Here is a 15282-nt window from a genome sequence, read left to right on the forward strand (position 1 = left end):
CCCACCTGCAGAGTGCAATAGAATCTTTGTTTGGTGCATCGATGACCGGCATAGCCTATTCGCTCTTTGGTGGACAGCCTCTGACCATACTAGGGAGTACGGGTCCAGTTCTGGTGTTTGAAAAGATACTGTTCAAATTTTGCAAGTAAGTGATCCGTTTTTCTTCTTTTGAGAGTCTCCCTGTTTCCATACTCTGTTGTGTTTGCCTTGAGAGGGGTTACTGAAGCTGAAGGACAACTCTAACTCTTAAAGTTAGGATGATGATGATTGTTATTTATTAATTTTTTATACAAAAATTTCTCTGCAAGCAGTTCCAGGTCAACTGAACTTTAAGGCAAGTTTGAGTAGTTTTTAAAGAGGGATAATGAGCAGCAAAGCAGGCGTAAAGTAGAAACTTGCATTTCCTAAACAACAGAACCTCTCACAAGGCTTTTCTCTGCCTTACTAATGAAATATGCTTTAACTTATCATGTTGATAAATGATCGTAAACAGCCATTGTCTTTGCTGTGCTTTCCAGCAAAGGCATTTTGGGGATTAATATGTTTTCCCCGTGACAGCAACAAACTTAATAGGTCTGGGTCTGTGCATTTGCAATCCTGTCTCCATGTGCTTCCAGGGAATATGGGCTGTCGTACCTTTCTTTGAGAGCAAGCATTGGCTTGTGGACTGCAATTCTGTGTATCATCCTTGTTGCGACCGACGCCAGTTCGCTTGTGTGCTACATCACTCGGTTTACAGAAGAAGCTTTTGCGTCCCTTATCTGCATCATTTTCATTTACGAGGCCTTAGAGAAGCTCTTTCATCTCAGTGAGACATATCCAATCAACATGCATAACAGTTTGGAACAACTGACACATTACTCGTAAGTATGATTTCATCCGTTGTCCTGAAGGGATTTCCTTTGTTGCGGGGTGCTGTTCCCGTTGGGAGGAAGCCAAGGGGCTTCCCAATAGAAAGAGGACATTCATGTTTACATAATTTTACTAGGGCTTGCATCCTTCTGTGAAGTTCTGACAGGAAGAACCCCACATTTTCCAAAAGAAAGCTTCATTTCAACAGCATGAGCACCAGCAACAGCGTGAGCACCATGGCAATGGCTCACACATGTTGGGTTTGAATAAATAATCTGAGCAGTTACAATATTTGTTACTCCCTGCCTCCAGGCAGTAATAGGGTGGGATTCAATTAATGAGCCCTATCAGCAGAAGCCATATGCTTCTTCTTGCACAATGGGGCTTCCCCCCTCCATTATACCCCACCCCAAAATGTGCCTGGAAGGGTTGGGGGAACCTCTGGAATGGCATGGAAGGTGGTGGAGGAGGGTGGTATTGTTCCATCTGGGAAGCCAGAATACTTGGCCCTGGCAGAATAATTGATTTAACTCAACATTGAATTCCTCCCATAATATTTTTTTTAATTAATCCTGGCAAGCCAAAATTCCAATCCCATTTTCAAACACTGTTACCTAGAGGTGAGGCCCACATTGGCCATTGGGGATAGAGTGTGAGCTAACCTTCATCGATTTGTTGCCCTCCAGGGGTTTTTTTGAACTAAAAGTCCCATCAGTCCCAGCTAACTTTCTCTGGGACTTAGGAAGGTAATTTTGAATCCTGAGTTTGTCTTTGGTGGCATTGGCTACCCCTCCGAGTTTGGTGTCATCTGCATATTTGATGAGCATCCCCTCAATTCTTTCACCCAAGTCATTTATAAAGACGTTGAACAACAACTGGCCCAGGACAGAACCTTGTGGCACCCCCTTCATTCCTTTTTTTCCAGAATGACAAGGAACATTTAGTGAGCACTGTTTATGTTTGGTCAGTCAGCCAGGTACAGATTCACCTAGACTTGCCTGATCCACCTCACATTTTAGCAGTTTCTTCACAAGCATACCATGAGGAACTTCATCAAAAGCCTTAATTGCCACTGAAATCATTGGGAGTCTCAAACAATTTGTCCATTGATTTCCATATAACCTAAGTTCAACTAACTTAGTCTGGATCCAGTCCATAGCCAGGGTGGCCAGATTCAAAAGGTGGCGAGGAGTCCTGCATCTCTTAATACTTGCGTCGAAAAGCAAACACAAGCCATGCCTGCTGAAATTAAAAGTGCAGGACCCTTGCTCACTTTTGCATCGGACCACCCTGACCATAGTGCTAAAATGCTAAACCATAGCGCTAAATCTGTTTGCCCTGAGCTGCATTGTAATTGACACTATGATGCCATTTTAGCTTCAGTGTGTAAAACTGCTAAGATAGATTGGCTTGAGTTCCCAGATCCTTTCTTGTCTCCCATTCCTGAGCAGTAGCAAGGTACGACAGTGAGATCTATAGCAGGAGAGACATGGGAGCAGTTTCACGTACCAAAGATATCCAGGGATAATTGCGGTTGTCATATGAGGCAACTTTTATTATATTAAAAAAAATATGCCGCCTGAGATGTGAAACTGACAAAAAACATGACTGCTCAGAGGGGTTGTGTTTTACCGTTCAGTTCACGAGGCTGCTGCTGGATGAAGCGAGCTGAGCTATCAAAAATAAGTTTTTGTACATTATGTTATGTGAAAACCTAAGTATTCTCATGGGCAATGTCAAGATTCAGTCTGCCTGAGGCACATGATGCATCTCCTCAGCAATAGAGACAGCAGCCAGAGAAGCATTTTCAGGCTAGAAAGCCCCTCCAGATACGGTTTTTAATATGGCTGTGTTCAACTCACATGAACTCTTGGCTTAGGGAGAGTCAAATACGGAAATAGCAACAGAAAGACAAGGCCACTACCCAGTCCTGCCTCCACCTGCTCCCTGAATGAATAACAAGCCCAACAAACTGCCTGCATAAGAAGTTCTGAACAAGTACCTGCAAATTATTGAAGACAAAGCATAGACTGCGAAGTTGCAGTGTCTTAACATCTACATGTAGATTGGGGTACATGTCTTCCAAATGTTGCGGACTAAAACTCCCATCATCCCTGACCGTTGGCCATTCTGGCTGGGGCTGATGGGAGTTTTAGTCTGAAATACCTAGCCTCTTAAATAGATTATTAGATGAGAGATCACAATGACCTGAGAGCTAAATTTATTGTTGATGCTATCAGTCTTAGCATTCGTTTTCTTGAATGTGACTATCTCTTTATACAAGACTGTTAAACATTCAGAGTTATAATCATGGGGGGGGGGGGGAATGACAAACACAAAGCCCTATATACACACTTCTACTTCTTAAATTGATTTTGGCTAAACACACTAGGGTCTCAGTACCACTGAACACAGTGAGATATACTTCAAAGTCAACGTGTGTAGGATTGCACAATTAACCTCACAGTTTCCCAGATATTATAATTAAGTTTCTTTGTAGCTATTCTTATTTATCATGCCTTCTCTTCCTTTGGGTTCATTAGCTTTTCAGTCAGGCATAGAGTTTATATAAACACCCAAATGAGAAATTCAGTCAATTCTTTCCATTATCAGGGCCCTAAGACTTGTCTACTGCGCTCTCTCTCTCTCTCTCTCTCTCTCTCTCTCTCTCTCTCTCTCTCTCTTTCTCATACTGGTACTCACCCCATTCCATTCCATGACACTGAGTGTCCTATGAAGCACTAACATTTTTAATAATCTCTGTTGATTGTTCCCCTATACTTTTGCTTCTAGACTTTGTGTTGCTGCTTTGTTCATCAGGCTTTTAGAATATTTGGCAATGGGAGGCCCTTTTAGAAGCTAATTCCACATTAGGAATCACCGTATTACTATATATATATATATATATATATATATATATATATATATATGAGATTCTTTCTGAGTTTTATATGACCCCTGTTCTTCAGTGTCACCCTGATAAAAAATAAAATTACCCTTTCTCCTCATTGACTTACATGAAACAGACAATCTGCAACAGTGATCTGAAGAGCCCCCTTCACATTGTCCTTACCCCTCCAGATATTCCTTTAGGTCAAAGCTCTCCTAAAGCAGGACTGTCATATTAGCTAATTAATGTCAGAACTTCATCACGCCCCCCTAGGGGGCAAATGCCTTTCAGATACTTTCCCCATATGTTGTAACACCACCTGACAACTTGCAGTTATAATTGCCTTAGATTATGTAACTTCTTCCTGTATTGGGCTTGTGCACAAAATGGAGCAAATCTCTCTGGTCCCTGCTTCCCTTTTGCAGGCTATTTTGTAGAGCACGAGTACCCGAGAGGCTCTAGGCAAGGAGCTACCAATGCCTTTGCACAATCTCACGATGATTTGGAAATCTGGTAAAGTATGAAGTAAGTTAATGCCCTCCTCATGGTGTGACTGGATCCTGCCAGCTATCCGTAGGGGAAGTTTTGGAGCAGTAGCTGGCCATCTGATTCCATCCTAGTGTGCCCTTTATGACCTTTATGTGCTCTGCATCTACCCAAAGTGGACCACACAGAAGAGCTTGATCATTACATTGTTGTTGTTGTTGTTGTTTAGTCGTTTAGTCGTGTCTGACTCTTCGTGACCCCATGGACCAGAGCACGCCAGGCACTCCTGTCTTCCACTGCCTCCCGCAGTTTGGTCAAACTCACGCTGGTAACTTCGAGAACACTGTCCAACCATCTCGTCCTCTGTCATCCCCTTCTCCTTGTGATCTTTCCCAACATCAGGGTCTCTACCAGGGAGTCTTCTCTTCTCATGAGGTGTCCAAAGTATTGGAGCCTCAGCTTCAGGATCTGTCCTTCCAGTGAGCACTCAGGGCTAATTTCCTTAAGAATGGATAGGTTTGATCTTCTTGCAGTCCATGGGACTCTCAAGAGTCTTCTCCAGCACCATAATTCAAAAGCATCACTTCTTCGGCGATCAGCCTTCTTTATGGTCCAGCTCTCACTTCCATACATTACTAGATCATTACATTACCTGAAGATAAATTGTGGTTAATATGCAAAGCCAATTAATGTCCTCTTTGGAAACTTTGCCCCAAAAGTTGAATAGAATTTGAAATGGTGGCATTCTGGGCTTCTGATTAGGGGAGGAAACATTCGAATGGATTGCAAGATTCTTTTCTGTTCTGTTTCCCAAGATCTCTTGTTCTGCGTTAGGAAAAAATGAATTTGTACTTTTCGTCCCTCCAGTTATCCAAGGACGTGTGGGGAATAAGAACAAACATATGCCCACAATAATGCTTATTTCTGCTTAGTGTGCCTGGTTGTCATTGGAATAATAAAAAAAGGTTAATGGTGAACTATAAATAAGAAGGCAGATGTGATGTGAAGTGCAGGCTCTCAGCATGTTATTTAGCCATGCTGTGAACTGGCCTTCAAAACGGAAGTGTCAGACAAGGATACCAGCAAATCAAACGCTGGTTCAGGCCTATCAATCTTTTCCCTCCTCAGTTGCTTAGGCTTCCAGATGGGAAGAGCCAACAACTTGTCCCACCTGAAAGCAGCAAAGTGTCCTCTTGTTTTCAGATACCTGGATGTAGCGTGCTTTGCTAATTTTTGGAGACAAGGGAATGAGTGGGCAGGGAAAGGCAAGGGAGACAAGCTGAAACTCGAGTTTGGTTTGCTTATATGCACAAGGTTCTTATGGCAACCCCCCTTTTGCCTCCCCAATTCTTTGCTTCATTTGTTACTGTGACATAGTTCACACATCACATTAAACCATAGTTGAAATCAACTTTGGTTTCATGAGAACATGCAGTGTCCTGGTGCATGCTGCTGAAATGGTAGGTGCTTTCCTGCTGCAGTCCCAGGAAACAAACCATGGTCTTATTTGCCATGTCATCTGAACCTGGATTCATGGTTTGTTTCTCTCCTAACAAAATGTAAGTAGAAAACAAGGTTTGTTCTTGCATGGCCTCTGTGGCTTTTGAGGGGCCTGCGTTTGGGTGACGCAGCAAACCAGACCATGGCTTGTTGCCTGCAATGAGGCAACAGCGGAAGTGGGAGAGGAGCAAAACACCCAGAATTTCGTCGGTGTGCAGCAGCATGCTGCTTGTTCACATTAAATCATAGCTTATTCTAACTATGGTTTAACGTGACGTTCAGTCCAGGCTATTAGTTTGGAGGAGACACTGAAACCCTATTAATAGGGTTAATAGCATAGCAGGAAACATACTAGGCTAAAATATTTAGTTTCCTTATAGGCCTTGAACCATGGGATATATTTCCTTGCCGAAACTGCATCTTCTGTTATTTGAGGTATAAATGCTGATGAGATCTAAAGCAGCAAATGAAAGTTAAATGTGCTGGCTCTTTACTCCATGGAAAGCAGGATTGTGAAATCATTTTAAATGTTGCCAGCTTTTTTTGTGGTGAAAGTAAATGGTCTTTGCTCAATATTTCAAGTCCAGGTATTAGTTCATGACCTGCCCACTTTAAAAACAAACAAACACTTCCCCCCCTTCTACCTAACCTTTTTTTGTACTTTGTGAATGGTGAATCTGTGTTTTCTAACAACAACAAAGAAGAATTCTTTACCAGAAGCCTCTCAATTATTAACAGATTATGCTGAATAATTTTAAGCACTTCTGGCATAGTGATATGCATATTACAATCTGTCCATGACATGTATTTAAGAACTGGGAGCATAACATCCCACTCTCAGAGGTATTTAAGGTGCCAAGTTCATGTCATTTTGACATGTGTTCAGCCTGAATGACGTCAGTGGATTCAGCCAGCCAAACAATGCTGCTGCTGTTGCTCATCCAATATTTCCACCAGGTTTTTGTGGCAGCTAGGACCATTGAAATGAATGGAAGGTATGCTGTGTTTAGTGGATAGTGTCCACTGGTGCTCTCACCTGCCTTTCTTGAAAATTCCAAGCTTGGCATTGACCTCAGCCTTGCATTCATTGTACATTCATGTACAACCTAAGTTCAAACTTCTCTCTGCATTTTCTATTACCCTTATATCACATTGGTTGGATGTTGTCCAAGGTCAGCCCACTACTGGGCCTTTCTGGGACCAATCAGGACATATGCACCGAGTAAGCTTGTGGCAAGATATTACCCAGAAGTTTGAAATTACCCAGAAATCTGTGCACCGTCGTACTGTTGCCTAGCAATGTCTTTGATGCTCCATTTTTAAGAGTACATCACAGTCCTCCTTAGTTTGGCCTATAGACCAATTGCAGTCATATGCAAATACCCTAAGCGTAGGGTCCACACAAGCCCCTTCATGAATTCATTGGATGTATGAGGGGCTAGCAAGAAGACACTAGCTGTCTGTGTCTCCTCCGTCAATCAGGATTCAGTATTGATGCGGAAAGGGGCTGCAATGCACATATAGCTCCTCTTCCCAGGTGGGAACCCTTGCCAGTCAGCGTTGTGCAAAGGTAGAGAAGCCCTGCATGCCTACAGTTCTATGAATACCAAACACACAGCCCCTGGGTAGTGTGGCCAGCCAAACTCATCCGTCTGGAAGGAGCACGGGCAGAGCCATATTCCACATTCTTTGTGTGTGTGTGTGTACGTGTGTAAGGCAGAACACCCAATTAACAGTTATGAGAAATGCAACAGTGGTTAATTAGAAAAATGAAGATGTATCCTACCCTCAGATTTAACCTGAAAGATCTCCACATACAGCTTGAGCTTGTGTGTGGATGTGTGTCTTTTTGTGCCTATGGGTTTGTAATACTATGGCTCTTATGTCTTGTGACACTGTCGCTCTCAAAGAGGTACTTCAGCTCCCTCCTTCTTTTTTGACCGGTGTACAAAAGAATAGGCTCCCTCCTCAGATCCTTGAAAAATAACAAACCTCCCACCGTTACTTTTTAGGCTTTAATTTAAATTGGTGTTTGGAACATTTGGACACCCACACAGAGCCTTTTCTGCCATTCCTACGTTTAGCTAACAGTTCAAAAGCTTTCAAAGCCACTGTGGAGCAGGAAAATAATAAAATAATTGTAATGCTGTGCAACATGGCCTAAATAAGTGGGATTTTTTAAAAAATAAAGCTGAGCTGAATATCTTCCTCCATGGGACCAATTCTTCCTCAAGAAAAGGGTGGGAGATATACAGAAATGTTTGAGGAGAATTGATCATTCCATTGGAAATTGGTGGTAGCCATATTTCCATTCCCCAAAGTGCATCCCTGGGAATGATATTACGCTATTGTATTGTTCCCACTGGGGCATCCCATTGTATATGTTTCGTATGATATTTTTAAATGGTAAGTGCATTTATGTGTATGGTTATAAGTATGTTGCATGTGGCTTGGAGACCTTAGAGTAACAAGTGATTAACAAATAGAATAAATAATAATGATAATAAAAGTAATTTTATTATTACCAGTCCTTTTTTGGGGGGGGGACGCAGGGGTGCGCATACCCCTAAACATTTTGTGAATCTAAGTTTGGCCTCATTGAGGGGCAGTATTTCAATATGAGTAGGAAAATGAGAGTACCCCAAACATTTTTTTTAAGGAAAAAAGCACTGATTATTACCATTATGGTTCTTCTTATTTGAAATGTTAATCACTTGCTACCCAAAGGTCTACAAGCAAAATAATAATAATAATAATAATAATAATAATAATAATAATGTAGAAAGGGAAACCACTAGGTTGCTTAGGCAATTCTACCTCCACATCAAGTGGCAACAAAACTTTTTTTTTTTTAAAAAAAGGATTTAACAAAAAGCAGAGAAAACCTCGGCCACCTTTTATGGAATGGTAAGCCACCCTCCACCCCAAATTGTAGAAAAATGGCCAATTCTCACAAATGAATATTGCAATATTCAGTGGGTATTTTTTGAAGTTTAGTTTAGTTTTTAATATTTACTATACTATGTTCCTTATACATAGAATGGCATGGCTGCCTCTGGTGGAGGAATTAGAATACTGCTGAGTGGCGGCAATTGTCAGATATTGTTGGAGGCGGAACATTTGGTTTTTCTGTCTTTGGTGAAAGATTTCTTTATTGGGCACACCCTGCTTGTACAATTTCCATATTTCCCATTTATAGATCCAATTTCTGTGGTATTCATTTTTTTATCTACAGTTAAAAGGATCAGAGATTATTATTCTGGGAAAGAGCCTTTTCTGGCTAACACCTTGGAGGGCTACTGCCAGTCAGAGAAGAGGCTTGAGAGACAAAATAGACTGGACTAGAGAGCAAATCTTGAAGCCCATGCCCCAAAAGTGCATTTTGGATTTACCATATTTGAGAGGGCTTTCTTCACTTTCAGAGGCTGTGGAAGACCAAACCCCATAGATTGAATGTCCTCCTTCAGAGTGTGGCAGTAGTCAGGGAAGGCCCATCAGCTTAACGTTGCCCAGACTCAGGACACTTTGCAATCTAAAAGCATGCATCAGTTTAGGGTTGCCAGGTCAAAACTCAGAGAGACAGCTCCTTATACGATCCATGGTATTTCATGGAAAGGAGATCCACCTGCTCTGGCATCATGGTGATGTGGAGAGCTGTACATGGTGTAATTCAGTGTTCAACTCTGAAAGGTACAGAGGTATTCCCAAGGACTGGGCTTCCTCCACATTTATCTTGTACAGTGGTACCTCGGGTTACATACGCTTCAGGTTACAGACTCTGCTAACCCAGAAATAGTGCTTCAGGTTAAGAAGTTTGCTTCAGGATAAGAACAGAAATCGTGCTCCGGCGGCGTGGTGGCAGCAGGAGGCCCCATTAGCTAAAGTGGTGCTTCAGGTTAAGAACAGTTTCAGGTTAAGAACAGACCTCCAGAACGAATTAAGTACTTAACCCGAGGTACCACTGTATATTGTTGTCACAGACTTCCTAGGGAATTCCAATGATGCAGCTTGCCAGTTTTAAGATTATAAATGATCAGGCTTTTTCCTTTCCCCCCACTTTCAGATGCAGCTGTATGGAACCAGACAACCCCAGCAATAATACTTTGCGATACTGGCAGTCCAAAAACATGTCTTCGTCAGACATACCTTGGGGAAACCTAACTGTGTCAGTAAGTGTACCACTGAAACACATCACAGATGAACTTTACTCTGACCGTAAAGGTGTGGCCTGTCGAATGTAGGTTGGCAGGGTGTCAGAGATGGGGGGGGGTCTGGTGTTGTACCCCAGTCTTGCCCCTTTTGTAATAACTGAAGAGTATATGCAAAGAACAGTCAATGGCTTTATATAGCTATTAGCTCTTGTATTGAGGCAGCATGCTTCTGAATACCAGTTGCTGAGGATCATGTATAGGACATGTCCTGCATGTAGACTTCCCTAGACATCTGGTTAACCACTGTGGAGATAGAATTCTAGACTGCCTGAGCTTTTGGTCTGATCCAGCAGGGCTCCTCTTACGATGTAGGGGGCCATCCATGTGATTGGAAAGTCTGCATGCTGTATGGGCCATCCATGCAGGGGTAGCGTACACAAACCCTGCCCATGCGTGTGTTTGCAGTGTCATCTGCAAAGGTCTTAACAGTTAATGAAAACGTGTAGCAACCTCTCTGTCCCTGAACTGCAATTACAAATATGGAATATTTAAGGAATATCTTAGAGACTAAAAGTCATAAACCTTTCCATTTAATTAAACTTTTCAGTGGTGACTATTCCCTATTGCCATTGTTAAGTTTTTTTGTTTTTTAAAAAGCACCAATGCCAGTGTGCACTATTCTGAGAAACTTTGTGTAGCGGCAGGGAGCATTACTAAGATTAAGCCTGCATTCATCAAATAGCAGCAGATTTGACCTAAATTCTACCAGATGGTAAATCTGAAACTGCGATGTGAAAAAAGGGACATGTAAGCTCTATATTTCTCCCCAAATACCACTCCAGATGTTCATCTATAGCAAAAGAGTTAAAATGGAAGGTTTGCAAACATCCTTTCTGTACGTTCCTTTATTGTCAGATGTGTAGATTGTGACCAGGGTAACAGGAAGCATGGTCTACTTATTCCCTAGCTCCCGGAGAATCTCCATGGCCTGCAATTAAGTTGTATATGAATATGGATAGCTCAGTTGGTTAAAGTGTGGTGCTGATAATGCCAAGGTTGCAGGTTCAATCCCTGGATGGGGAAGATACATATTCCTGCATTGCAGGGGGTTGGACCAGATGATCCTCAGGCTGCCTTACAATTCTGCAGTTCTATGATAGCAAGGGAACATGCCCAGGACTGCATAACAGTTAAGGCATTTTCTGTTAAATGATCCTGAGTAGGCATAGGAAGCTGCCTTCTCCTGAACTCAGTACTGTCTCGTCTGACTGGCAGCTCAGTAATGGAGCACATACAAAAGGACCTGGTGAAGACTTCCATCTGAAAACCTAGTGGGTACTGTAGTTTGATGCCCAGTGCAGTTTTTAATTGTTTAAGCTCCCGTTTGACATGCAGTCCACTTTTTACACGTTGCAGACACTGGGTTTATTATTTTATTGAGTTTACTAATTATATGTTTATTATTTACTACTATATAATTTGCTATTTAAAATTATACTTAACAGATGCTTGGTGGCATGCAATAGAATTTTAGGTTTGATCCCAGCCTGTCATTTCATTGTTAACTTGGCATACAACAGATTCCATTATTCGTTTTGCTGGATAACACCAAAGTTTACCTAAGCCAGCACTCAAAGCAAGAATCTCATCAACCAGCAGGCACTGGGACATTCACAGGATATTGGCCTTTAGTCCACTGGTGGGTTAGGGACTACCTTCTGCTCATCTTTGGTTATTTGTGGGGCATAGGAATTTGTTCATCCCCCCCCAAAAAATATAGTCTGCCCCCCCACAAGGTCTGAGGGACAGTGGACTGGCCCCCTGCTGAAAAAGTTTGCTGACCCCTGTCTTAGGGCATGTCAGCTTTCCTGCCAATTCACTGTTTCTCGTGGTCCCACTGCAAATAATGAATCTGTGGCTGAAGAGATAGAGGCTATTATATTTAAAGAATCCCTCACTGGCATCACTCATCCTGCTCAATGCTCGGGATCCCTTTGTGGTGACAACTACCTATAACAGGGTTTCCCAATCTTGGGTCTCAAGCTATTTTTGGAGGACAATCCCCCTCATCCCTGCCCACTGGTCCCACTAGCTTAGGGATGATGGGAGTTGTAGTCCAAAACAGCTGGAGACCCAAGTTTGGGAAACACTGATCTATAACTGCAACACAGATACAGATGAAAGCATGGACCGGTTGTGGAGGCAGGAGCCAGTGTGGTGCAGTGGTTAAGAGCAGTGGACTCGTAATCTGGGGAACCGGGTTCGCGTCTCCGCTCCTCCACATGCAGCTGCTGGGTGACCTTGGGCTAGTCACACTTCTCTGAAGTCTCTCAGCCCCACTCACCTCACAGAGTGTTTGTTGTGGGCGAGGAAGGGAAAGGAGAATGTTAGCCACTTTGAGACTCCTTAAAGGGAGTGAAAGGCGGGATATCAAATCCAAACTCTTCTTCTCTTCTTCCATGACCACAGGATACATCCAGCTCTGTTTGGCTGCTTCCTGCCCCATGAGTTCCCAACAGTGCTGGCTGGTGGTGGCGGCGTTGCACTTGTCAAGCAGACAATGACAAGTGCCACTTCTACACCACTGCAGCGCTTTGGGATTGGGTTGCTCATAATGGGGTTTATTTTCTGCTTAGGAATTGCATATCCAGAGACACTTACGTTCATATGTTTGGAACACTTTTTTTTGCCCATGGAAGTTCCCATGAGGACTGTAACTTGCAAGTCAGTAGCAGATGGATCTGAGCTGCGGCAACTTGCCGCACTTCCAAAAGTACCTCAGAGACCACGAAAGCGGCTGTAGCTGAGATCCATGAAGTGCCGTCTCACACTCTGTCTTCTTCGCAGAAATGGGTGGCTCTTGTGAGCGTGAAAAAGTCCCAGTGTTAATATGCAATTATTATTGTTCTCATTTGCAAGTGGGTCACATATCTTTCTATTTCCCCCCCAGTATCGGGGTTGGATTCCCAACTTTGCTATGTTATTATCTGGCTGCCTCTTCACATATCTGAAGTTTAAATGCAAAATAATAAATGAATAATCCTTGCGATACTATAGATAATCTGTGATTTCAGGATTAGGGATGTTTAGAATCCCCATGGGGAATTCTTGCTTGCCTCATTGAAATTGCTTGTGCTCTCCACACTTGCCTTGAAACTTCATTCTAGGCAAAATTCAGTGTCCACGAAGGTTCCACTCTTATCAGTTTCTTTGACTGTTTGGAGAGTTTATTCTTTAGCTCCCAGATTCCCCACACCTACTGCACATATTGACATGACTTATCCTGCATTAATGTAACTTCAGATGAATGACAGCGAAGAAAGGGAGGGTTCTGCTGAGAAATTTTCTGTTGATTTCCCTTGAGGTTCCCCAGAAATGTCACCTTAGCAAAAAAAAAAAAAAAAACACACACACACCAAAAAACAAACACCCAACACCTTAGAATTTCACATTATGCAAAATTCAGTAGCAAATCTAGCTAGGATATAAATAGCCTATTTTGTGTTAGGGATGCTTAAAAAATGGGAATCTTGTAACATGATATACAAAGGAAACATAATCACCATACTGTTAGAAGAAAATAGAACGTATCTTTCATTGAAGATAACATGTTTTCCTTTGTTTTCTTCTATTAATAATAATAATGATAATGATAATGTAAAATATACATACATTGAACTAATATAGCAGCATCAAAACATTCCAGTCCAGAACAGAAAGCTGCAACATGGAAACAACTTTAAAACCCAAGCTGTCACCCATGTTGTAAAATAGCTCACAAATACATATTGTTCGCATTAGGACAATGCTGTGCCTTTTATGGAAGTTGATGGTTAGTTTATAAAGCCCTGCTAGCTTTTTCTAATTTATTTAAGGCTATTTAAGGCTGATTATATATATGCAATAGAACCTGGGAAATATGTATTTTTTCTTGCTAAAATAAAGCTTTAAAAATCAACACTAATTAGAGATGTTTTATCATTTTTGTTTAAAATGTTCCCTTTTGCATTTGTCGATCTAATTCATTATGGCCTATGCCAAGTGCAGTTCTCTGTGTTTTTGGATGGAAGTCTTGCCCAGCCCTTTCTCAGCATGGTGGAGGTTGAAGCAGAGACCTCTTAAATGCATAGCATGCACACTACCACTGAACTATGGCCTTTTCCCTAATACTTTTAGGCCCCAGTTCTAACCTGGGATTAAGTCACACTAAATGCAATGAGTCTTGCTTCTGAGTAAACCTGTATAGGATCGCACTGTTAGCTAACCATCAAATGAGGTATCAATGGCATTTAAATGCATTGCTACGCTATCAAATTTTAATATGAATTTCTTTTTTTTTTTTATAACGTGGGAATTTGCAGTCTGTTAAATGAAACTGACTGTTGGTTATAAAAAGAAAATTTTGTCTTTACTACTTTCTTCTTCAGTCATTATTTGGAGCAATGCTGGAGCCAAAACAGCTTCCTAAAGAAATGTTAAAAAATAATAATAATAATTACCGTTCTTGTTTTATATGTAAAAAAATCATATCTCACCTCCTCAAAAAAGGATCGCAGGGCAAGTCACATGTAAAATTGTATAAAGCTGTCATAAAAAAACATCAAAACATCTAAAATTCAAGTTCTAGCTTTGTGTATATATCTTCCCTCAACAAAAGGCCGCCCTGGATTATTCCACAACTGGTGCTACCACCAAGAATTTCCAGGAACCCAGGCTTTATTTAGCAGGGGTACAACGAAAAGGGCCTTCCCTGCAGACCTCGTGTCAAATTGTGTCCCTCAGCCTCAGACCAATGGATAAAAAATTGCCCCCAAGCTTTCGTTGGTCAGTATACCTATAATATTGATTAAAACTTGCAGTCGCAGTTTTAAGTATGGGCTTGTTGTTTTCCTCTCATTGGAAAAACAACAGGCTTACAAGAGAAGCTCCTGAAAAGCTTTTGTAATCATAACAGATTTGGCGTGCTCTAGCCTTTAAAGCCCAAGACTGACAGAAAATGTTGAGGTTGAAACATACAAAAACAAAGCCCTCCAGATGGTTTGTTTGTCATTGACTAGTCAAGCACTTGGTGTTAAGGTTCACATTTATTCACTCGCACTGGCCCAATCTAGTATGTATTCATTTATTTGTGTGCCCTCAGAGCATGGGATGAAAATCCTTACATGAACGGTCTGTGGCAGGGAATCCCATGCATTCCACTTGCATGTGTGGAAAGGGACCCAAATTAGAGGTGCTCATGGAGCCTGCTAAAGAGGGGAAATGTCTTCACCTCCCTGCCAATCATCAGTTCAGCCAGAGGAAGAGAAGGAGAACCTCAGTGCAGAGACACCCAGGCAAGGAATGGAAAATTCTTTCACCCCAAGGTCCACGTTCCCTTCGGAGCAGACTTCCGAGGCCATGTTT

At 41.9% G+C, this 15282-nt stretch overlaps 1 protein-coding gene across 8 annotated transcripts in view; it reads left to right on the forward strand.

Annotated features, from left to right (window-relative positions):
* The window catches only part of SLC4A10 (solute carrier family 4 member 10), a 165934-nt gene that overhangs the window by 125605 nt on the left and 25047 nt on the right, over positions 1-15282 (forward strand). For all 8 annotated transcript variants that reach the window (XM_081005915.1, XM_081005919.1, XM_081005916.1 and 5 more), the window contains 3 exons: positions 12-145; positions 618-863; positions 9792-9897. In XM_081005915.1, coding sequence (XP_080862041.1) covers positions 12-145; positions 618-863; positions 9792-9897 — 486 coding nt within the window. The remainder of the gene's footprint in view (positions 1-11; positions 146-617; positions 864-9791; positions 9898-15282) is intronic.

The sequence above is a fragment of the Podarcis pityusensis genome (assembly GCF_964106645.2).
Source record: "Podarcis pityusensis genome assembly, chromosome: 1".
Lineage (NCBI taxonomy): Eukaryota > Metazoa > Chordata > Lepidosauria > Squamata > Lacertidae > Podarcis > Podarcis pityusensis.